At 37.2% G+C, this 25,430-nt stretch overlaps 2 protein-coding genes across 3 annotated transcripts; both read left to right on the forward strand.

Moving 5' to 3' along the window:
* The first annotated feature begins 721 nt into the window (after positions 1-721).
* FABP7 (fatty acid binding protein 7) lies at positions 722-4,746 on the forward strand. The gene is made up of 4 exons (XM_017659013.3): positions 722-1,097; positions 1,554-1,726; positions 2,340-2,441; positions 4,370-4,746. Exons 1-4 carry the CDS (start codon positions 1,025-1,027, stop codon positions 4,418-4,420), a joined length of 399 nt encoding a protein of 132 aa, XP_017514502.1. The 5' UTR covers positions 722-1,024; the 3' UTR covers positions 4,421-4,746.
* A 3,342-nt stretch (positions 4,747-8,088) lies between these two features.
* SMPDL3A (sphingomyelin phosphodiesterase acid like 3A) lies at positions 8,089-24,782 on the forward strand. Of its 2 annotated transcripts, XM_017659014.3 has the most exons (8): positions 8,097-8,389; positions 13,124-13,337; positions 14,902-15,046; positions 18,818-18,914; positions 19,653-19,822; positions 20,257-20,437; positions 21,658-21,782; positions 23,345-24,782. In XM_017659014.3, exons 1-8 carry the CDS (start codon positions 8,278-8,280, stop codon positions 23,660-23,662), a joined length of 1,362 nt encoding a protein of 453 aa, XP_017514503.3. In that variant the 5' UTR covers positions 8,097-8,277; the 3' UTR covers positions 23,663-24,782. The 2 variants fall into 2 exon arrangements, with proteins under 2 accessions (XP_073075635.1, XP_017514503.3); XM_073219534.1 differs by lacking the exons at positions 18,818-18,914; positions 19,653-19,822 and having other exon boundaries at positions 8,089-8,389.
* The last annotated feature ends 648 nt before the right edge of the window (positions 24,783-25,430 follow it).

The raw sequence follows: 25,430 nt of genomic DNA on the forward strand, positions 1-25,430 counted from the left end.
TTGCTGCTCTGCCTCACTGCTTACTCTCAACTTGTACACAGGTTGTATTCATGTGGATGTGGCCTCAGGAAATCAAAAGATCCTATAGTGCAGGTCAGTCAAGATCTTAATAAAGTGTCCAGTTTCCACATGGATTCTACAATCTGTTGAAGGAGGAAAACAAAATAGAGCATTATTTTCTTTACTTTTACACCTCATTAGTGAATCCTGACCATATTCTCCCTCAGGTTCCTTTTCCATCTCAGGCTGGCTCTCACATTCTTAGAAAGGACAATGCGATCTTTAAAGTCACTCAGTTTGTGTTGGGAAGAAGTCAAAATGAGTGTCTCATTGATACTCAGTTGGAGTAGCCTTCTAGCCGCTCAATTTAGGGAAGGCATTTACGCCTCCTCCCCCTTTTCTTCTACTAGTTTGGCTTGTGTTTTGCTCTCCTTGTAAATATGAGAGAGAATAAAAGACACTATTCAGCCTCCTGTGTCTGAAAGTCTGGCTTTTCAGTGGTTTCCTTTAAAGGGGGTCCTCATTTGTACGCAGATTTGTCATTACCGGAAATCAATCTGAATGTCCTATTATGCATTTTTTTCTTTCCTCACAGTCTGAAATGGCCTTTGCCAAGTTTCTGAGCTGAACCTGAAAGACCCTCCATCATTCTCCCACTCCTGCCTCCAGTCCCACTGATTTCTTGCAGTGCCTTCTCAGGCAGAAGGGCTGCAGTGTGAGGACTGGGACGACTCGACCTACTCCGCTAACCCAGGGGCCTGAGCCAATCACAAAGAGGATTGGACTCTCGCTTGAGCTCCCTTCCCTCCCCCTCCCCCAGCAACAGCCTCCTGGAAAGGGGAACATTGGAAGGGGGTGTTTGCAATTCAAATCCTTGGCTTTCTGCCCACCTCTCTTCCAAATAAGAAAGCAGAAACCTCTGTGAGGGGCAAAAGGTTCTTGGAAATTGCCGGGGCATTAAGATCCGGAGATCCTCCCTCCTGTCTCTTTAATCTCTTTTCGAAGCTAAGGGGAAAAAGTAAGGATGGTGGAGGCTTTCTGTGCCACCTGGAAGCTGACTGACAGTCAGAACTTTGATGAGTACATGAAGGCTCTAGGTAGGTAAAAATAAGATGTACTATTCTCTTCTTAACCTGCTGCTTCAGATACTTGCCAGTTCTTTTTTCACCCATTAGATCGGCAAGTGACAAAGACAGATAACATCGTAACGATCGGATGCTAGGCTTTGCATTTCCTGTGGAATGAACCTCTATTGTGGCATATGCTGGCTTTCGTTCCCAGGGCCAATTAATGGTGCATTTGGTAGTCTGTGCAGGATGTGACGCTTCTGTGGCTTTTTTGTTTGCTCTTCATCATCTGCTTATTATTTGTGCATCCAAATGATCATTCACTATTACAGCTCAATAGTTGTATTGCATGTTTAATGGGCTAAATGGGATTAAATGAAAAATACACTGTAAGGACCTGGATTCCAGAATAAGAAAGTGGATTTCTGCTTTGTGAGCTATTTTGGAAGTTGCAGCTGACTGTATTGCTTCCTTTTGCTATTTTAGGTGTGGGCTTTGCCACCAGGCAGGTGGGAAATGTAACTAAACCAACAGTGATCATCAGTCAGGAGGGGGACAAAGTGGTAATCAGGACTCAGAGCACATTCAAGAACACAGAGATTAGTTTCCATTTGGGCGAAGAGTTTGATGAAATCACTGCAGATGACAGAAATTGTAAGGTAAGGAGCCAGCTCCTTCTCTGGAGTGGGGATGGGAGGGAAGGCAAAGAGAGGCTGATTTTCTCTTTTATAGATGATGGAAGGTAGAGAATGTTCTCAGTATTTCAAATAAGACAGAAGGACACCAGGGTAACTTTTGCATTCTACCTCAAATATGTTATTTTCTGAACAAAGGGTACTTGCTATAACTCAAATATCAAATCTTACCATATGTTTTTCATATATTAGATCAACCCTGTATTTCAGAAAGTATTGGATAGTGTTTTGAAAGATTGTGCTTTGTTTAATCTTTCTGATTGCCTCAGTTTGACTAAATAGACAGCTTGTCTCATTTTAAGGCTTTGTTTAAAGGAGCAGGGTGACTAGTCCAAAAGAACACGTTCAGAATTTTTATTTCTAATACATGAAGTTTTTCCATAATTTCAGACAAATTATGAATTTTAGAGTTTACCTAGTACTGACTTTATAAGCAACATAAGAGATGATACTAATATGATAAATGATCATGATTTATCCAATTATAAAACTTTAAAAAAATCACTTCATTTGACTTGCATATCAGAAATCTGATCTGTATTTATTGCTATGTTCTGCATTTTGTTGCTGGTGTCAGTCTGTTGTTAGCCTGGATGGAGACAGACTCATTCATGTACAGAAATGGGATGGCAAGGAAACAAATTTTGTAAGAGAAATTAAGGATGGCAAAATGGTTATGGTAAGTAGTGGCAATCCTCCCTTCCTTCTTCCTAGCTTTTCACCTCCCCCACCATTGCCCATCTCCTTCCCTCTCCCTCCCTCTTCCTCCCCTTCCTCTGTTTTTCTCTTCCCTTCCTCCTTTCCTCCCTTCCTTGTTTAATAACATTCAGTCACTTACACTTTAACTGTGTGTAAAACAGAAGAAATAAGCACATCCTAATTGTTTCCGCAGCTCTGTTTCTTTTATTATAGAAAAAGAAAAATTCTACTTGGTATAGTTTTTAAGAAGTTGCCATTGACTTAGCTAGAACCGTGTCAAAAGAAAATGTTTTTTTTGGTAAGATTACTGTGCCTGTCTACTCCTCATATGAAATCTAAATATAAAACCAGTAATGAAAATATATAAACAAGATTGGCATCACTTTAACAATATCAGGCTTACTGGATCTCAGAAATATTACTTTATAGCTCCTGTAATAAATGAGATTTTAAAACATTTTATATTTTAGTTTACAAAGGTTCTAAAAGTTCAGTGCAGATAGCTTAGAATATAATAGAAAAGTGTAAGAAAAATTTAAAAAGTCCTCTCCAAATTCTCTTCAGAGAGAATTAGTTTGATGTTACTTCCTTCCAGTCTTTCTTTTAATGCATAGAGTGTTTTTTTGAAACATGCTTGCTAATATTGGTAGTCATGAAAAAATTACAAAATAGAAAATAATTTAAAAATAATTTTTCTAACGATAGAGTATCATAAACTAGAAAAAAATATTCTGTCTTAATCTAGTATCCCAGACACTTTTTGTGAACTGAGTAATGGTAATTTGGTGACATTGAAATAGTCAATGTATCATTTTGGGCTTTTTTTGGGAAGATTGCTTTACATATTTCTTCTAAGATAATAGAAGCAAGGGTGTTTTGTTTTTGTTTTATTTTTAATGAAAGAGAATTGTTGCTTCCTTCTCAACTACTGCAATCAGAGCTGTTCTAGTTTGAGATTTAGGGCTTACATATTCATACTTCTTTTCATGGGTGGAAAGGGGGGGAGGATAGGGATAGTTTTCCTTTCATGTTAATGAATATTTGCCCACATTTTCCTGCCATGATCATCAAAAGAAATGATTTATTTCTAAAAGATTCAATCTGAAGTTCTTCATTATGCTTTTATTCCATTTTCCCCCCTGAATACAAAAAAGTGGATGGCTCAGCTTTGGCATGTATGGCTGTCATCAGGCAAGACTGAGTTCAAAACGGGAGATTAAAATAATGAATAACAAGGGCATTTTATAATCTTGAAACTCACGTCAATACATGAAAACAATGAACACTAAAAAAAAAACCCAATTTTGTAAAGTGGTTGTATAGCAATTCTTCAAGTTGGATTTGATATTAAGAGCCCAAATTGCACACAAGTTTTTACCCACCTAATCACAAAAGTGCACATAGGCTAACACATGACAGTTAAGCAAAGAGAACATTTGTATATTTACCATTTCCTGCTAATTTTTAGAACAAGTCATTCCAAATACCATCTGCCTAAATGATTTGAATTTTGTTTTGAAAAAATTCTTCAAAATTTATATAGATCATGAACTGAAAACTGTTATGAAAACCTACTATAAATTTCATTCGTTTTCAAAGCAGAAAGCTGATTTGCTTCCATTTGATAATTTAAGGCGAAAGGAATTCTTTCAATCTGAATCTACATATCTAATGTCAGTTTTTGGCTTCACTCTCTGTTTAGAGGCATGAACTAGTTATACATATTATTCACTCAATAAATAAAAATGTTTCTTCATGTTTGAAGAAATGAAGAGTGTATGCAGCATTTAATGTTTGTAAATGCCATTATTCTCTTGCATAATACTTGAGACGCATATATGATTATCTTCAGAAATTTCAGCTGATATTCCTGTGTAAAATTATTTGATTCTCTTTTGAATCTTTCAGACTCTGACTTTTGGTGGCGTGGTTGCTGTTCGCCACTATGAGAAGGCATAGAAATGTTCCTGATCTGGAGCCAGAGAAGCTCTCCACTTGTTCTGTTTACTGAAATCTCAGTGTTATCCTGCTATGATAGCAAAGCTGATCACTAAAGAGAAGGTTATCCTTGGTGTGGAGGTGGTGATTTTAAATAGCGATTTAAAAATTTGTTTGGCAATTTGTTATTTCAAGCAGCTAGCCCAATTTTGATCTGCAAATTCATCATGTTTTATAATTCGCATTAAAATTTTAAGCCATATTTTTAAAATAAAGAAATGAGTATATTTCATAATTTATATTGGAATGAAATCAAATCAAAATAAAACTCTTATACCCAGGAGAAATGCTGTTGCTGTTTTTAATATCAATAATCTGGGAATTATATATTAGAGAGTATGAAATAAGATAGCCTTTCTAGTGGCAAAAATTAAGTCTGACAGCTTCTTCTGTTTCAAATACTAATTTAAAAAAATAAGCAGAATCCTAGGGAAATGGGAAAATGCCACTGTTTAGGTTGAGACTTCCATAGAGAATCTGTGATGATTAAATTCATTTGGCCAAGATTCAAAGAAGCCTTGTTATGGTAGGTTGGGTGGCACAAATGACATCTTGCTATTAGAAACACATGGTCTGCAGAAACAAAATGTTATACATGAAAATGTCTTACTAAAAGGTAAATATAATCAAAATAGCATATAATCAAAATGTTATATAACTTGTTTCTAACTGAAAGGTAAATAAGAAAGGGGAATGTATTTAATCCTGGATTACAAAGCTGAGGTCCAGACAAGTGCACTGAGCTGAACTAAGTCAGTAGGAGTGCTTAAATAGGGTGTGCATAGTGTGTGCACAAAGGCATTTGCATTCCCTTTTTGGGGGTGTGTATGTGGGAGTTGTTGGAACTGAGTTGACCAAGTGAAAATAAATACCTGTTTGTAACTAGCTAGGGTTTACATTTGTAAAGTACAAACAAACAAATGTTATTTTATATTTTATCATTTACAAAGTGTGTTTTATACATTTTCTCAAACCACAGTGTGAAGCAGGTAAGGCAGGTATTTATTAGTTTTCCTTTACTGATGAAGAAATTTAAGATTAGAGCTACATGTTCAAGTTCTCATGACTCGTAAATAACCCTGAGAACTGCAAACTTTGCAATTTTACCCTTTCTATCCTCTCATAAATGAACATTTCCACTTAACTTTTCTCTGAAACAAAAATGCAAGATTTTTATTTTCCCTGATCACTCCTTAGGAAGTCCTTCCTCTGTTAGCCTCTGGGGAGGAATAAAACGGTAAATATTTTTCAAGACTAATATGTAATATTCATTTTTAACAATCCCAATGATGTCAGTAAATTTCTGTAAGTTAATTCAAGGTCCAATTAACTTATAGGTACAAGCATGAAGAAACTTCCTTTAACTCGAACAATTCCCCCCAATACTATAATTTGACTACTGTTATCACTTTAATATCTAAAATGAAGAGGAGAAGAAACTATAGTGCAGTTACAGGAGTTAACATTTGAATGTAAAATCACTGAACCTCAAGTTAAGATTGTTTGGTAAAGATTGCCATTCCTTGAACGACAGCATCCACCTTTGTGTTTAAAAGCCAGAAACTACACTGAGAAAGTGTTTGTTGCCATTATTCTGACACCCTTTATCTCTACTTTTTGTGGAAGACAGCTTTCTCTTGGTGGTTTTAGCCCTATGCTTTAGTAGAAGCAGGGATGCTGGCCTCTCTGTTAAAGATACAAAGCCAAGGATGGGGATTCAGTTTCAGCTCACTATTCATTAGAATTAGGCCAAATAACATCCTGCTGGCATTTATTACCATAACAGCTGCCTCACAGAGTGAAGAATGGAAAGGTTTTTGGGTGGCCTAAATGTGAAAGTTCCAGTGGGCTAAAAGATCAAAGGTTTCAGTAGCGCAACAAATGTATTTTTCTGGGAATATAATTAACAGATATTTTTACTTCTTAAATATTTACAGGGTAGTTGCAAATCATTTTTCTTCAAGCTATATTCTATCTCATATAGCAATCGGCCAATGTACTAATTTTTCTGGTTTGCCCCCAACCCCTCTTTTTTTTTTTTTTCTTAACATAGTTAACAGGAAAGGAAAATTAAGCAAGCCCAAAGGCAATTTGACTAACAGGCCCTGGAAGAATATTTCCAAAATCCAAGGTCTTAAAAGATACAAGGTCTTGTGAAATCCAATCTTGAACTGTGATAATGAGTAAGCAGCAACTTCCCCCATCCTATGTGTTCTACCTCAGCCAGATATACACCCACACAACAAATTACACCTACATCCCAAACCAGGGCACCTCCAAATATATGCCCAGAGTTGAGGTGTACACCCAGAGATATTGAGTCATGTAATTTTATTCTTCTTAGGGGGTATAAAGGAACACAAAAGAAAGATGAGAAAGTAGGAGGGAGAATGGCATATCTACCCACTTATTTCAGTGTATTGTCTTGTTAGAATTGCAAGCATTCCTTAGGTTTCAAAATGTAGATGCTATATTTTATGTTTACTTACTGAAGAATTATTTCACAAGTGATTTACTGCCAGTGATTTACTTATTGGAAATTGAAAAAAAAGATTAAAAATTGCTGTTTTTTCAGTTTCATCCTTTTCTTACCTTTCAGAATGCCTGGACTAAAAACACACAAGTTACTTTGCCGTCTGTAAAGTTGTTCTGTCTCACCCATTTACCATTCCCCCCCCCCCTACTTTGTTTACCTCCATACTCTTGAGGTCATGGACTAGAAACTCCAACGACCATTTTGTCCATGATTGGGAAGTACTTTGGTTCTCAAAAGGCTTTTGAATCATGCTAAAGCTGTGGCAGGACTTGCGATTGCTGGCAGGACATGAAACAAAATGGAGGTGCCTTGATGCCCATTTCAAAGCCCTTTATATGAAATGCTTTCCCATTAAATGAGACAGGATAGAAAGTAGGGTTTTCTCTGATTGGAAACAAATATACTTTCCATCGTCTTTGGTGACGTTAGTCATTCTAGAGGATATTTTCTTCTCCAAAGGAATTCTATGCCCCACAAATTTCAACTACATGCATCCAAAGCGGTCAGCAGCCTAGTGAATGGTAATAGAAGGCACACAGAAGCCAGGGCAGTTTGGGGGTGTCTGCTCCTTTGTCAGACTGGCCAGCTTCAAAAAGTCCTTGGAAATGTAAAATAAACAGGCTTTCTTTATGATTTTTATGCATCTCTGGAATGCACAGAGCAGGGTTCTGAGACATTGTTTTAACTCGTTTTTTTAAATACAGCAACAAAACAAACAAAAAACAAAACCTTAATGTCTGAGCAGTGGATCTCAAACTTTACCATCACTTCAGCATCACCTGTAGGGCTAGTAAAGCAGACTGCTGGGCTCCACTCCCCAGTTTCTGAATCAGTTGGTCTGGGGTGGGGCCAGGGAATCTTAATTTCTAACTAGAATTCCCAGGTAGGGCTGACGCTGCTAGTCCAGGGACCACACCTTGAGATCCACTGTGCTATTCAAAACTTCTGCTGACCTCCTCCAAATCACCATACTTCAAGGTTCTCTGCATCATTTCTGTGGAGGATCCTCATCGTTTAGGGCCAGGTGGCTTTGGGGAAGATGATCTGCTTGGGGTTTGTCTAAGCACATTCCTTCGCAGGCCAGTCACTGATGCTAAAAAACAAAAGGACAGAGGGCAGCTGAAGGTGAAAATTACCGACTAGCTGCGGAGTCTGTCCCTGCACGTGACTGCTGGGCGTCTACACCCGCATCCTTCCTTAGCCTCCTCCCCACCCGGGCCTGACGGTCCGAGTGGAGCCCCGGGACAGGCCGAGTCGCCCAGGCTCGTGGCCACGGCCCGCGATGGCGCTGCTGTGCGCGCTCTTCTGCTGCCTGCTGGCCGCCTTGCACTGCGGCCCCTGCCTAGGGCTGCCTTTGGCGCCCGGGGGCGGCCGCAGTCCCGCTCCGGCGGTGGGTGAGTTGTCCGCGACCCTTTCCCTGGAGGGAGCTGCCCGGCAGCAGCGGACAGCGCGCAGGCAGAAGTGCGCGAGCGGGGAGGAGGCAGCGCGGGGTCCCAGACGCGGGGGGCGAGGGACACGGGGGACACGAGCAAGTGCTCCGGCCGGGAGGTCAGGGCTCGGCTGGGGGCCGTGCCCGCGCCAGTGGGGACGCTGCAGGGAACGCGGCGGCCAGATATTCCCCTCCCCCAGCAGTTGTGTACACTTTGTGTCTCCGGCTGTTTGCTCCAAGGGAAGTAAGGGAGCTGCGTGTCTCAAGGGAAAACGCTGGGAGTTGGATGCCCCGTATTCCTAGAGGCTCCGAATGTGCCCAGAGTGGAGGGGGAGCCTCAGAGTTTCGCTTTACTTCAGGGGTGTAAATTTCAGTGGGTCTCAGAGTAACTCCTGCCCGCTCACCGCATTTGGTGGCCTTTTCTCCCTGTGCCTTCAGCCAGAGTACGATCACAATCTCGGTGCTATTCACCCCAAAGGCTAAGTTAAAACTCATGCGGCCTTCATTTCGCTTTATCTGAATGCCACTAGGCTCCCGGCAGGCGGCACCACTTTTATTCATTCCAATCCCTAACAAATGCCGGTTACTGTAGTTGTTCTCAAAGTGTGGTCAGGGGCCAGCAGCTTCAGAATTACCTGATTTTGTTACAAATGCAAGTTTTCAGCCCCATCCCAGACCCAACGAATCTGACCCAGAAACTCAGAATTGGGGCCCAACAATCTTCAACAAACCCTCCAGGTGATTCTGACAGTTTGAGAACCCCCGTACAGAATATGATGTAGGATGGGAGATTTTATGAAGCCATCTGAGCCTTCAGTTTCAAAGATCAAGGTATTCTCATAACCTGACTCCCTTTAAAAATAACTGCTTTGTTATTTAGACGGGAAAAATCAGGTGGAGTTCTGTTTTGTGTTTTGGGCATAGCTATCCCCAAAACTCAGTGCCGTGCTCAATGCTGAAGACTCTTCTTGTTGCTCTTACTCTTCTCTCACAAGACTTTTAAAATGCTTCGGGGGAAATGCCTCTTTGTCTGCGAGCCAAGTCCTCGTGACTCAGCTGTCAGGCAGTTGACAGCAAGAACTGTAAATCTGGTTTCCCAACTGTCAGTCATAACAAGAAGTTGTCCTAAAATAACGTATGCATGCTGGTTTCTGCCTTTTTAAAAACTGGAACTGTGTTTCTTTTATTATGTGGCTGTTTAGGATTTTGAGATAAAATGCCCCGGGCTGTGTAAGACCAACGAATAGTACATTCACCTTTTGGTTTTAAGGATTTGATTGCTGAAGGCCTCACTGACAACTTTTGGTGCCTAGTGAATCTGTACTGCCCACCTTGCTGTTTTGCTAGGGAAGCTATAAGGTTGAGTCAGCTAGGGAGGTGGAAGGGAGTTGGGAAACTGGGGTTCAAAGACTTGCTCAAGTGTCGACTCAGCACTTTCACATTGGATGTATGATTTTACACGTTCTCTGCTTGATGTGACCTTCCCTCTCCCCCTGACCCCATGTCACAATGCACGGACTTAGTTTCAAACACCCACCCTGACTCTCTTCACTTGGGGGGAGTGTACGTGTGTGTGCAAATTCCCCGTTTCAGTTTCTGTTCTGTCAAACACCAGTGGTGGACACAACAACCCAGGGAGTTGTCCTGGGTTTGTTTGGCCACAGCTCTTTAGATTTAGGAAGTCAGGACATGCTGTAGTATTTGGTAGGAACTGACATTGTAAGTAAGTAAACAGAGACGCCTCCTTACACAGCAACCATTTATCCAAACAACTGAATTATGGTTTGCTAGGTTCTTTAGGATAAATTATAACTTTTCAAGATAAATTTTAAGATATTTTTGGTATCATTTTGAGCATTTATCTAGATGTGTCAATAAGACACACACATGCTTACACACATATATTTGTGCAAATCTTTTAAAAGTCATCTTGAGAACAAGGAAATAATTGTACTGTGAGAACTTTGGACTGGAAACCAGAGAATCTGGATTGGAGCATGGGCTCTCCACGGGCAGGCCTGTGGCCTTGGAAACACACACACACACAGTATTTTGTATACAGTTTCATTACATGTGGACATGTGGGAGGTGAGGCCTCCTGACATACATTATTCATAAATCCCAGGTTAAGAACCTGTAAGAGCTCTGTCCTTGGCTTCTATTTAAAGACACCCCCTACTGCATCTAAATCATTACCTTCTCACCTATTTGTCTGGCTGTTCAATGTAGTGGATAGCGCACTAAACTTGAAGTCTGGAGAGACTGGTTCCAGTTCAGGCTTCTTCACTGAATCACCATGTGACCTGAGGAAATCCTGAAACCAGCCTGTGTCTAATTAAAGACTGTTGAGGCCCTAGGATAGGTCAGACATACTCTAGATGCTAGGGACACATAAATCTAGATGTTAGACTACATTTGAGGGATGTATCCTTAATGTTTTCCAGTTTTGCTTTACAAAAATTTAATATATTTATTATCTCATGGCCCTTACTTATTGCCATATTACATGTAGGCATTGTCACCTTTTTTACATGAGGTAAATGCAACGGAAGGACATTCAAATGTGAGCACACCCAAAGAGAAGCAGAGTGTGCAGTGGTTATGAAAAACATTGAATCTGGAGTCAGATTTCCTGAATCCCTATCTTGTAATAAGCTTAAAAAATTAATAAGTAATAAGCTTATAGTAATACTCAGTAAATTTTAACTATTACTTGGAAATGAAGTTCAATCTCAGATTCAAGGTTGGGGGTATGAAATAGTAACAGTGTAACGAACTACTGAATTTACTGTATGCCAGCCAACATCTAAGAGCTTTTCTTCTACTAAATTACTTAATCCTCATACAGTAGGTGGTAATATTATTCCCACTTCACAAATAAAACAAGCCAAGATCACACAGCTGGATTAGTAAGTGGAGCTTAGATGTGAAGTCAGGCAGTCTGCTTCTGGAGTCTCCACTCTGAACTGTACCACTGTATTGCTCTATGTGCACTTTACTGTACCTTAACATTCTGTAAATAATAAAATACACATTCACATAAAAATGAGATGCATTATGTACTTAAACCTCAAGGAAGGGCAGGTTCCAGAATGATTCTGACTATTGGCCAATTTGGCTTTGTGTGCTAGGTAAAGTATGTCTAAGCTGGAAGTGAAAATTGGAGTATTTTCTGCATTATGGAATACCATAAATTACTCTTGGCAAATGTCTGCAAATGGGGACTGAATACCAGGTATTGACCATAAAGACGATTTAATGCCTACTGTCTTCTGGATTTTTTGTACACCACTTCTTAGCTGTGAACTTAAACACGTTATAAAATTATAACCACATTGTGAACAAACAACAGCTGAGTATAACTCAACTTTTTCCACCTTAACAAAGTAACTCTTTTCCATTTTTTATTTTATTATCCAGCTTTGGGTTTTATGCAAGTGTTTCCTCACATACATGCTTAGCTTTTATCATCTTTGTTTGGATAAAAGTTTGTATTCATTAGTGCCATGCTTCTGGTGTAGTACATGCTGCTGTATCACTTCTAATGTGTTTCTGATGTAAATTAGTCATAAAGTGAACTCAAAATTCAGAGTGTGAAGAAGCCGCCTATTAAAGTGATTTATTAGTTTCAAGTGAGGAGGCAGCAAAATCATTGAAGATATATGTAAATTGTGAACAAGCAAACTTGAGGGCCTTTCCAAGTGGAGTTCAGATTTTGACTCTGCCATTTATTAGCTGTGTAACTATCACAGATTTCCTAATTGATTCTGCATTAGTTTCCCAACTCCAAAATAAGAACAATGATTCCTATTTCAAGAGAGTAGTTCTGAGAATGAAATGGCACAGAATATTTAAATTGCTTATCACAATGCCTGGCACATAGTAAATACTTAACGAAGAGAGATACTACTATGATTCTTAGTACTGGTATTATCTTCAGTGAAGGAGTCATTCTCAAAATGATTGACAAGCAGGGATGCTCTCAGATGGGTTCTAGGGTCCTCCCTGAAAACCCAGTGGAAGCAGCCTCCTTACCAAATGCTTCCCTTAAAATTGCTAACATTTTATACAAATGTGTTGATGGAAAGTTCTCCTTATTAAGTAGTTTTTAAGAACCTCTGGCAATTTCTATTTTTTGGCTTAAAGCTAGTATTAAAGATTTATATTCTTTTCCCATTAGTGTTGAGGGGCAAGTTTCTACAACAAATTAGGAGTAAGATCCAGTTCCTGGTTCTGCAATCTATTCACTGTGTAACCCTAACAAACCACATCATATTTCTATGTCAATTTTTCTATATGAAAATGTAAATAAAATACTAAAACCTTAATTTCTTCAAGGAAGGAGACATGCTAATAAGATGTGATATAATACTGACCTCCCAGAAGGTCATCTCTGTACATTTCATTATACAATTTATGTTTGTTATCTAGTCTTTATTAGGTAGTCATGCTATCACTGAACTCATCGGTTCTGGCAAGTTTAAATAGTAAATTCCAGTAAATTCTTCCTGCTGTCCTTGGAGTCCTCATCTTCTTACAGGGAAGGGTTGTATTTAACTTGAGGGCGTATGAACTTTTATATTAGTACAGCTTCCCTCCATCACAGGGAGGAGCAACTGGCTCTAGTCTGACTATAAATATTTGTAGGAGAATTCCAAAAGAAGCATAGATTTAACACCATGTCACTTCTAACCAACAGGACAGTTTTGGCATGTGACTGACTTACACTTAGACCCTACTTACCACATCACAGATGACCACACGAAAGTGTGCGCTTCATCCAAAGGTGCAAATGCCTCCAATCCTGGCCCTTTTGGAGATGTTCTGTGTGATTCTCCGTATCACCTTATTTTGTCAGCATTTGATTTCATTAAAAACTCAGGACAAGAAGCATCTTTCATGATATGGACAGGGTAAGTGATTATATAAATACCATTAATTACTCAGTATTTATCTACAGTGTCTTAAGCTTCCTTAGGATTCTGAATTCCGTAAGAAAATTAACATTAAAAAGCACTAGGTCAAATTAACCAACATTGTTAGAGATAAGAAAAACTGTAGAAGTTTTGTTTTTCTTTTTTCCCAGAATACAGGTTCTAGAAATACATTAACTAAGAGATAAATCCATAAGCAGCAGATACTCATGATCAGTGTCTGGAGGTGTTTATTAATGTGATAATAGATCCTTACTAAATATTCAAAACTGAAAGGTAACAGTGTGAGTTAAACCTTTGATAGAAACTTGTAAACATGATCTGGTGGTATAACTAGTTAATTCCATCCATCATGGCAGAGTGAAAAGACCTGTTTTTCCTCTACTTCCAATAATGACCATGACACTATTTTAATTAATTTCTACATTGTAACTCATTTAATCTTTACAATAGATATTATTATTAATTTTTTTATTTCTATTTTACAGCTGGGAAGTGAAAACATTGAGCATCTAAGAAACTTGTCTAAATACATATAGCTATTAAGTGGTAAAGCTGGGAATTTGAATCTAGGCGTTTTGGCTCTGGAATCTGTGTTCTTAATCACTAAAATTTTTCCTCTCATAAATCTCCAATCAGGTAGTGAAGTAGGGGGAGATTTTCAGTTTATCTTTTTATTATACAAATTTTCTTTTTATAGGATTCTTAATGTAAAGTAAATTCTTAATGAAAAGTAAATGAATAGTAGTTTATCAACTCTTACCTATCATTTCTTGCTTTTTATTTTACAGTGCATGTAATTTTATTTATTTTCTACTAAATAATAGTTGACATACAATGTTATATTAGTTTCAGGTGTATGACATAGTGATTTGGCAGTTATATACATAACAAAATGCTCACCATGATAAGTGTAGTGACCAGCTGTCACTATACAAAGTTGTTACAGTATTACTGACTATAGTCTTTATATTGTACTTTCATCCCTATGACTTGTTTATTTCATAATTGGAACTTTGTACCTCTTTATCCCCATCACCTATTTTGCCTTATCCCCAGTCCAATCCCTTATGGTAACCACCAGTTTGTTTTCTGTATTTTTGGGTCTGTTTCTGTTTTGTTGTTTCTTTGTTTTTTAGATTCCACATAGTGAAATCATGGTATTTGTCTTTCTCTGTCTGACTGATTTCACTTAGTGTGCTATCCTCTAAGTCCCTCCATGTTGTCACAAATGGCAGGATTTCATTCATTTCTACAGCTGAGTAATATTCTACTGTGGATATATTCCACATCTTCTGAGCTTCCAAAAGTTGCTTCCAAATGTTGTATATTGTAAATAATGCTGTAATAAACATAGGGCTGCATATATCTTTTCAAATTAGTGTTTTTTGTTTTCCCTGGGTAAATACTCAGAAGTGAATTTCTTGGTTGTATATTTGCTCTTACTGTTGTTTTATAGTGGAAGTCTGTGTTGATGTTGCAGCAAAGCATCATGCATAAAGCTAGTGACTTTTTATAGAAACTGATTTTGTCTCCTTTTCAGGGATAGCCCACCTCATGTTCCAGTGCATGAACTCTCCACAGACACAGTCATACGTGTGATTGCTAATATGACAACCACCGTCCAGAGTCTCTTTCCAAATCTTCAGGTTTTCCCTGCCCTAGGTAATCATGACTATTGGCCACAGGTAAATTTCCAGAAGTGCTTCAAAGATTTTTACCATTGGTCGTGTTGAAATTATGACAGTAACTAGCTGATGGCAGGGCTTGGGAGTGGAACTCATGGAGGCAGGTTGTGTTTTTAATGCTAAGCTTTGAGGAAGGCAAGACAAGTGCTTTGGGGACTTTAATGTGACTCAATAATGTACAAACAGTTTTGTTCATCATGAGTTTGGGAAGCAAATTACCTAGTTTGTGGGTTATTAATTCTTGTTTTCCTTCATAATATTCCTCAATTTCTCCTTTCTTTTGGATAATTCTATTGTTTATTTGTATTTCTATGATAAGGTTAGTAGTGAAGCTTAATACTGACAAATGTTTACATTTTTCAGAATTTCTATAAGCATACAAAGCTCTCCACACTCTGATCTAAACTAGACTATGATTAAAAACAGAAACATAGCAAACTATTGTAAGAACCAGAGGGAGGTCCATGTTCAAGTCTAGTTTATCTAATTAAGATGTGATTCAAGGCAGAGACTATGTTTAAAATATTTAATCCTTGATACAGCCCAGGCTTCAACCTGTCAGAGAAACTGTTAAGTAGTCTGTGCATAGCATCTAGCAACAAGCCCTGATTACAGGGTCCTGTTGTAGTAGTATAGAATCTTAGATTTCTACATATTCAAGAAATCTCAGATACTGTTGTTTAGTCCAGGCTTGGTAAACTATGACCTGTGGTCCAGATTTGGCCTGTCACTTATTTTTATAAAGTTTTATTGGAACAGCCATGGCTACTCCTTTCTGTATTGCCTGTGGCTGCTTTTGCATAATAGTGGCAGAGCACAGAGACCTTATGGCCCATAAACCTAAAATGTTTATTTCTTAGCCCTTAATAGAAAAAGTTTGCTGACTCCTGGTCTAGATCAACTCTTCATTTTCTAAATGAGAAAACTAAGGCCCAGAAATGTTAAGCTGCCTGTTCAAGTGCTCACAATTGTCTAGTGGCAGAGCCCACATCCTGGACCGTTTGTGTTCAGTCGGCCCAACACCTCTCACACATGCCTCGCCCTTGCCAGACTAACGTACTGAACATGATATTTACTTTCATGCCCGTCTTTGTCTACATTTTTCTTTTTACTTAAGATATCTTTTTCTATTTCCTGTCAAAAGGATGCTTGATGAGGGTTTTGATTATGTTAATCTAAACTGATAGAGTGATTTTGAAAAGTTATCTTCTAGGATTAGCTTAAGTTACAAATGATTTCTTGTCACTGGCTTCCAGTCTTGAAATAAATAATATATAAGTCTTTGTGAGTCAACCTCTTGAGGTCATCTTTTGTTGCTGTTGAGATGTTAGATCAGAGAGCTTGAGCGGAGGCTCAAGGATGAACAAGCTCCAGGAAGCAGAGGTAACACACCTTGTTTTATATGTTTTGGGTGACAGGCAGACTGATACAGTGGAAAACATGTTGGGGTTTAGAGTCATAGTCATTGGGATTTAAAACCCCTCCCTGCCTCAAATAGTTTGACCAACTTAGATAATTCACTTTATGTCCCAGGTCCATAGGTCATAGGTCACTCATTTGTAAATAGCAGCAGTAACACTTACCTTGCAGAGGTTTTGTGAGAAGCAAAGATACTATATGAAAAGGCACAGCTTCCTACCTGGCGCGTAATAAACCCTCAGTAAGTAGAATGATGGTTATTACAGAATTAAGCAATAACCTGGGATATGTTGTTCTTAACTCCTTTGAGGACTTGTTTGATTTGACTTTTAACTCTGTCTTCTTTTTGTGAAGTCAAATCTTACAATAATTCAAAGATATAGTTACTATCCAGCTTCTAAAATATGTCCTGTTATATGTACAGGGTAAATTGGGCAACCTGATACTCAAACAGCTAATATTTTTTCTCTTCCTAGCCTAGAGTTTTGTATTTGAAAATCTTCTTTCTATGATTCTACTGCCATGCTTTCACCCATTTCAAGAATGTCAGGTGTAACAAGAAAGCCCCATAGCCAATTCTCCTGGAGACTTATAACTGAGATTGATTTCTGGTGAATATTAGTAACAAATAAATTTGATAAGTGTTATTTCCCCATTAAAACCCCATAAACATGTATATAATCATAGTTACATAAACATATATATACAGATGCATTTCTCCACCCATTACTTCAGAGGTAGATACTGTGGGCAGCCCAAGGATTCCTTCAGGTTGCCACCCAAGCAAACAGTCTGAGCCAGAGCCCCCATTTACTCCTACACTGGCAAGGCTGGTGCCACCAAACTCATGGGTGCCTCACTTCCCATTATACTCCATTTCTTAGCAGTGGTCATGTCACAACCAAAAAAGATTGAGTGGCATGGTTCAGTAGATAATTGGATGTAAGGGTCATGGTGGAACACCTGGTATTTCAACCTGGCTTTGGGACTGATCAGTTGTTCCTGGATAAATCACCTAACTTCTCTGGTATTCATATTTCTCATACTTAAAATAGAAAAGTCTGGAGTGATTTTTATAAAATCTTAATATTCTAAATGACCATACCACTATCTTGGTATCCATCCCAAAGGAAACAAATGACTAAGACTTTAGGTTTTTGATGATGATGACAACTGATTTTCAATCAAACTCTCGATTGGCCTTAGCCAGTGTGTAATTTTCAGACACGTGACTCTGATCTCTGACACAAATTGAAAATATACTTTGGGTAATTAGTGCCAGTTAAAAGAAGTCATATTAATTGCCCTGAATGTGTTTATATTTTCTTCATTTGTTAGGCATGTGTATTAGGAACTAATGTGAATTGGCTGTCACCTTGAAAAATAAACATTTTAATTAATGTTGATAGGAAAACTCCTTTATGAAATAGGTCTCTATCACCAATAGAGGAAAATGAGGAGGGTGAAGAAAATGGTTTAGTTTTTAATATAGCCTTTTAAAACAAAAAAAAAAGAATAATTACCCAGTTTCACAAATGATTTTTGGCTTTTTATTCAGTATCTGTTCTCTTAAAGTTGGTTTTTTTTCTTCCCTAGAGTTTGTCACCATAAAGACACTCAATTATAATATGATAAAATAGTATGATGAAAAGATACTTCAGGATAATAAAAATGTTTTATACATATAAATGTATCATTAAAAAATCAAAACCTGTTAAATTAATTAAGGCTGACATAAAAAGACTCAAATCATGTGGTTGTAAATCTTTATTCAAGAAGTTAAGAAGCTTTTTACTAGTGTTGACATTTCAGAGGACATTGTTTAATTCTAAAATAATGAAATTTTCTCCATTCTCTTGGCCTGCCACACTAGGCCTTGCATGTTCAAGGTTGAACCTAGCTTATGTGTCTCTTTAATACATCTGCTGTATACCCCAGCCACTCTAAAACAAAGCTTTTCCTTGTACACGCCCTGCGTTGGTGTCTGGGCCATTGTTCTCGTCTTGCTACATTGTCCTCACCCACTGGATACATCATTATTCAAGGCCTGGTTCAAATGCTCTGTGAGCCCTCCCCCAGGATCCTCGGAATGAGACGTGATTGTTTCTGCTTGTACACCCCCAGAAACTGTGCAGTAGCACCTACCATACTCTCATATAGGTACTGGTAACATTTTATCCTGTTTCCCCAGCTAAGTTACAAATTCCTTGAAGACTAAGTCTATCTAGTGTTCATCCTTTCACCTCCAGATGCCCGACATAGTAGTAAGCACTCTAAGTAATGTTTAAATTAATTAATCCATATATATATGGATTCAGAGTTTCAATGGTGGATTATATTGTTTGTGGCCAGGATCAACTGCCTATAGTTACCAGCAAGGTGTACAATGCAGTAGCAAACCTCTGGAAACCCTGGCTACATGAAGAAGCTATTGATACTTTAAGGAAAGGTAAGTGAAAGATTTACGCACCCCTCTTTGTCTCTACTTTCATTGATGTTGTTTAGAACTAGATCTAACATTTGTGTGGGTGTGCCAATTCCAGAGATCCTCCGTATCCAGTTTTTCTGGAGGCCACAGGTCATGTTTGAAAGCTGGTGAATGGGCCCAGGGCAGAGGAAACAGAGCCGAGATCTCAGTGGTTAGCTCTGAACATGCCACTTCAACAGGCCGCTGAGTGTCCTGTCACCTCTGGTTCGCAGGCGTGTCCTGGGGTTGTGCTGCGAGCCTTGTCTCCACCGAGACTGTGGCAGCTCTGGTTTACCTGCCATTCCTTCCTGGTAGTCTCTGGCAAGACCCATGTGTCTTCCCATTCTTTGGGTTTTGTATTTCACAGTATCTCTCAACTGAACTCTCCAAAGCAAAAGTAGGAGTTGATGTATCAATCTTTTATAAAATTCAGAACCTCTTTGCTTAGTGCCAAACATTTCATGATTTTTTTCACCTGAATATTAGAGGTAACTTGTTACCACAATGTGTGGAGGGGCAGCCATGGAGCTGGCCCGTGATTGGCCTTCAACATTCAGTGTGTCTTACCTAATGACAGCCTGTGTATGTGCAAACTAAGCAATGAAAAATAACTATAACCTTTCTGACTGGCTTGTAAATCTTAACTGAGAATTTGCTTTCACAGTGTGTGTGTACCTGTGTTGTGGTTTTCTGGAATATGATTTAAATTTGTTTTTGTAGGTGGCTTTTATTCACAGAAAGTTTCAACCAATCTGAACCTTAGGATCATCAGTCTGAACACAAATTTGTACTACGGCCCAAATATTGTGACCCTGAATAAGACTGACCCAGCAAATCAGTTTGAATGGCTAGAAAATACACTGAACATCTCTCAGCAAAATAAGGAGAAGGTAGTTTCATAGATCAGAATCATCAGGGGATAAGCAAAGGGCTGAATTTGTGTATTTATTAAATTGAGGGGTCCAGGTATTAATAAAAGTTTAAAATTTAAAGAGGTTTTTCATAAGAAATACCTCATGATTTGCCTCTGTTGTTTTGTTTTGCTTTTAATGCTTTGAGGATTGATTGACATCTGTCGATATAAAAAAAATTGTGACCAAAGTCACAGTTACTTTATACTGTCAGTGTGGTTTAAATGAGACAAGTGTAAATATGGTGACATTAATAGCTTCATAATTTCATGTTTTTGGTACTACATAGAGATGGTATATTTGCTGTTCAATTTTACTTAACATACTTTCAGTCTTGCCTATCTAAGTGTCACTTGGGTATGATAAATGTGCAAAAAGATTCTCATCAGTCTTGCCTGTGTTTCTTTCTCCAGGTGTACATCATAGCACATATTCCAGTGGGATACCTGCCCTCTTCAAAGAGTATCCCAGCAATGAGAGAATACTATAATGAAAAATTGTTGGATATTTTTAGAAAATACAGCAGTATCATTGCAGGACAATTTTATGGACACACTCACAGAGATAGCATTATGGTTCTTTCAGATAAAAAAGGTAAAATGACATTCTGTTTACATCTGCCCAATCCAAGATGCTAGAGCAAAGCAGCAATATCGAGGAATTTTTACTAATCCAGTGAATTACAAGTTTTTCTAAGTCCACCTGCCAGCACCAAACTTTTATGAATTATCTTCTATGATTGTACAAGTGTCCAAATCATGTTTAGGCCTGCAATTGGGTTTCTTCCTATTGGTTCCACTCAAAATTTCATTGAGATCCTCAAGTTTAGAGAAATATTACTGCTAGTTATTTGTCTACCAGACTCATTTTTCTTTATATAACCTGTTTTACTTCTCAGAATTTAAAAAGCAAAGCACAATTTACGATTCTTAAGCTCTTTTAAGTGCGCATCGACATTGTCATCTACTCAGTATTAAAAGAAAAAATATAGCTCTACATAAAACAAAATATTGATAACTATTTTTAAAGATTACTCTGTATGAGGGCAGAAAAACTGAGAGGTAATAAAATAAAAATTCTGATTTTACATTCATCAGCCAGAGTAAAATCAATATATATTTTTTCTCAGTAACTGGAACATTTCTGAAATGCATTAACTCCTGCATCTAGAAAAGCAGGCTTGGTAAAAATGACCATTTTTCAGCATTTGATAACTTTTTAACTCAGAGAGCAATTTAGCTTTAATAGATAAAAAACATGGTGACACTTCAATCAAATTTTTATTATGTAATTATTGAAATATTGTTTTAGGTAGAGATTCAAAACAAACTAGTTTTGTATTTGTGTGTGTGTACTTGTAGTAACTTGGAGTTTTTAACTATGAAAAATTTCAAATATATATAAAAAAAGAGAGAATGATAAAACAACCCCCCATTATGTCATCACTTATATCCAGCATCTATCAAAATTTTGCCACATTTGCTTTACCTATCCATTTTTTATTCTTTTTTTCCTAAAGCATTTGAAAGTGAATCTCTAGCATCAGTTCTTTTTTAACCCTAGTGATTCTGCAGGTATTTTTAAAATATGGATAATTTACATAATCACAATACTATTAACTTTCCTAACAAAGTCAACAATAATTACCTGATGTCTTCCAATACCAATCCATAATAAAAATTCCCCTATTTTTTCAAAAGTCTCTCTTTACAGTTGCTTCATTCAGGACCCATCAAGGATCACACATTATTTGGCTGTTCTGTCTGCTAATCTCTTAATTTAGAACTTTGTTTTTTAATCTTTGTTTTGTTCAGGAAGTCCAGTAAATTCTTTATTTGTGGCTCCTGCTGTTACCCCAGTGAAGAGTGTTTTAGAGAAACAGACCAACAATCCTGGTGTCAGACTATTTCAGTATGATCCTCGTGATTATAAATTATTGGTAAGTCAGCACAATTTTAGAATTGACCTCATATTAATGCATGTTTTTGTAGTTTTCATCAGCTTAGTTGAATGTTTGTGTTGCAGCTATGTGCGTTGTATTTTGTGCTGAAATCTTATGATCTCTTTCTTTTTATATTGGAATGTCAACACTTCCTAAGTGTGGGCTTATGAAGTCAGCCTTTGAGAAGCTGTTTCTGTCCCTCTAAGCACTTCACATTTATTTAGAAGAAGGTTTTATTGGGAAATAATGCCTTATTCGTGGACTTGTATATATTGAAACTCTTCACCAAGCCATATGTGGTACTAATTACTCCAGAATATAATTGTGGAGAATAGGTTCTGAAGACATACTCTCATGAGCTGTCTCAGTCTATTCCTTTGTCAAATGGAGATTAAAATACTGCTGCCTTCACTGAGTTGCTGTGAGGATTATGTAAACAACTACATGTAAAGCACTAAGAAAAATGCTTGACTCATAGTAAGTGCTCAGTAAATGTTGGCAATAGTTTTTTGTAAGGAAAATAAATTGAGTTGGACATTTACCTTTGACAGAAAAGTTCTCTGGAGCTTGTGCACAATTCTGTTTTATATCAATTTAGCATCAAAAGTCTGGGCATTTAGTTTATGGGTACTGCCTCTTTTAACAAATATAATTTGAAGAGAATTTCTCAATTAAAGTCTCTATTGGTGTAATTAATTATTTTTCCTAGATAAATTTAACAGGAAGTGGCTTTGTTATTCCCTAGAGCATGTTTTTATGATGGAGGTAGGGCAGGGGAAATATAGTTTAAACCATAAACATTAGATCAAATGAGGCAATAAAAACAACTATTGGTTACAACTATTAGTTGTCTATTTTTGGATCTGAATCCCAGATACACACATACACGTGTGTGTATATATGTACTGACATGGGAAGATGTCTCTGATATAGCACTAAACGATTTTTAAAAGTGCAAAACTGTTTGTACAGTGTAACTTTATTTTTTGAAAAAGGCAAAAAGATAATAAATAGGTGTGTATATTCTAAACATCAGTTTGTATATGTAGCCTAGAACAACACACATACACTGAAGTGCTTTTAAATGTTTAGCAACTGTTTCACTGGGAAAAAAATAGTGTTTGCTGACTTCCGTGATGTAAATACTCCCATTATGGTCAATTTAAAGCTGCCAAAGTGATGTCAACTAACTCTCAAGGGTCCTGAAAATTTGGAAGTCAGGTCTTGTGAGCTGGCTTCCAGCACACCACTCATTTATCCACAAGGATTAGCAGTGGCTGTTTCTGAGGTGTATGAATTGAAGGCCTTTTATTTTATGCATCTCTCCATATATTTTAGATTCTTTTCTATTCTGTTTCTTCATTATTTTTTAAATGGTAAAAGTAATAGAGATTTTCTATCAGGACTCTTTTTCTTTAAAACCCATTCTCACTTTTTAAAAAATGACTATAATTTGAAATTAAGAATGTCACATAAATCCTCATAAGAACTCACTTGTTGTGTAGTACTTCATATGCCAAAAAAATGAACAAGGCTTTGACACTGTTTTTAACATATAGGATATGTTGCAGTATTACTTGAACCTGTCAGATGCTAATCTAAAGGGAGAATCCAACTGGAAGCTGGAGTATATCCTGACCCAGACCTATGACATTGAAGATTTGCACCCAGAAAGTTTGTATGGATTAGCTAAACAATTTGCAATGCTGGACAGTAAGCAGTTTATAAAATACTATAATTATTTCTTTGTGAGTTATGACAGCACTGCAATTTGTAGTGGAAAATGTAAGACCTACCAAATTTGTGCAATTATGAGTCTTGATCATATGTCATATGTAGATTGCCTCAAACAATATTATATAGAGCACAATCTGTAGTGTTTCACAGGTTACATTCATAGAAAAAAATAACATTGCTCTGCTTCTGAGATCAGTTTGTGGGTATTGTTTTGTGAGTTACTGAGGAGGCAAGCAGAATTTTGTCTTTGCTTTCTTTTGTATAGGGCCCATATGTAGGTATTTTTAATTGTCTAGATTTTTATTATATTGAATATATTTAAACTGCCCATTACTAGAATCCTGTTGGGATGTAAATGTCTTCTCTTCCAATGTACATAATTATATCTAATTTTAAACACTTGTTGAAATTGTCATTTATGCATTAAAGCAAATGACTTCTCCCTAAGTGTGATGAATTGATCTTAATATTCAGTTTTAATATTCATTCTTGTCAAAACCTCACTTGTAAACTGAAGTTCAAATTGTTTAAGTCTCATGTCTAAACTGAGGTTAACACTGTTTACATGTACTATCTACTTGGGAAAACAATGAGTTTTTATTAGGGTCATCTCTGATCCTATGAACCCCCACAAGATGTGTGTTGCCTACTTACCTTCACTGTGAGTGAAGGAGAATCAGTCCTCTTTAATACTGCTCATTTTTAAGAAAGAGGATGTCACAAGTTGTACTTCGTGTAACTGCAGTACTAGCACAAGGCCTAGGTCTAGTTCAGTGCCTGACACTTAGTAAATCATTGTTGAAATGAATTGAAAGGTATGACTATTTCTCAAATATGTTAGGGTGAACCTGTGGTATTTTCTTTGTCACAGTATTCCAAGAGGATAAAAAGGGCTTTAATTTCATAAGATTTTTTTTAGGGTTCTCCAATGATTGCTTATTTCCCAATGGCTTCCTCTCAAGCTGCTGTTTGCTTTCAGGCTAAGTGGGAGAATTAACGTAGAAGAGATGAGGAGGAGGTGGAGAGATTTAGGAGAGAGGTTTTGACACCCCCGTACTTTGACTTGCTGGAGAAGACATACAATCAGAAATCTTAGGTCAATCAACGAGGAGAGTAGAACTCATTCTCCTTGTGACGAGTTTGACTTCATGTAAAAAAATGATTTATAATCTCTCATCATGGTGAAACCAAATTGTCCTGATTTCCAGAGGGCTAAGAATGTGAATATTACAAAATAAAAATAATGTATCTAAGAAACTATCAATATTCTTGGTAAATATTTTTTAATTTTTATGTTTAAAAAATAAATAAGTTTTAGAAATGAGAATGCTGGTACAAAGCAAAACTTTATTGTTATAACATAATCACATCATTTAGAAACCATCCTGCTCGTAATTACATTTAAAGTTGGTATTGTCAATTGTTACATCATGTATTTATATATTCTTATATTTATGGACAGAGGTTTTGAGAAAACAGGTTTACATAATAAAAGGAAAAATTTTCGTATGGTAGAAAGCAAAGATGGTTAGAACTAACTCACAATGAACCTGTGCACTGGAAGTCTTGGGCTTGCAGGATTATTGTGGAGCAAATTCTAGCATCTGCTCCGGATTGGGGCAGTGAATATTTAGGGTCCTTCTCACATTATTCTACAGCTTAAAATTTTTAACACTACCTTTTGTATTTTGTTTACTTTCACCTTAAAATAAGAATAAGCGATCTTGAAATTCAAGTAACATTTACAGATGTTATCAGTAATTGAATGAATTTTTCCATTCTTAAATGAGAGCATGTTATAATCACTGTGTTTTATTTCATAATATGTTCAAATTTTTTTTTGAATTTAGCTTCCTTTTACCTTAAAATATAAATAAAGGATCTTGAAATTCAAGTAAGATTTATAGA

The sequence above is a fragment of the Manis javanica genome, chromosome 13 (assembly GCF_040802235.1).
Source record: "Manis javanica isolate MJ-LG chromosome 13, MJ_LKY, whole genome shotgun sequence".
In the NCBI taxonomy this organism is placed as follows: Eukaryota; Metazoa; Chordata; class Mammalia; order Pholidota; family Manidae; genus Manis; species Manis javanica.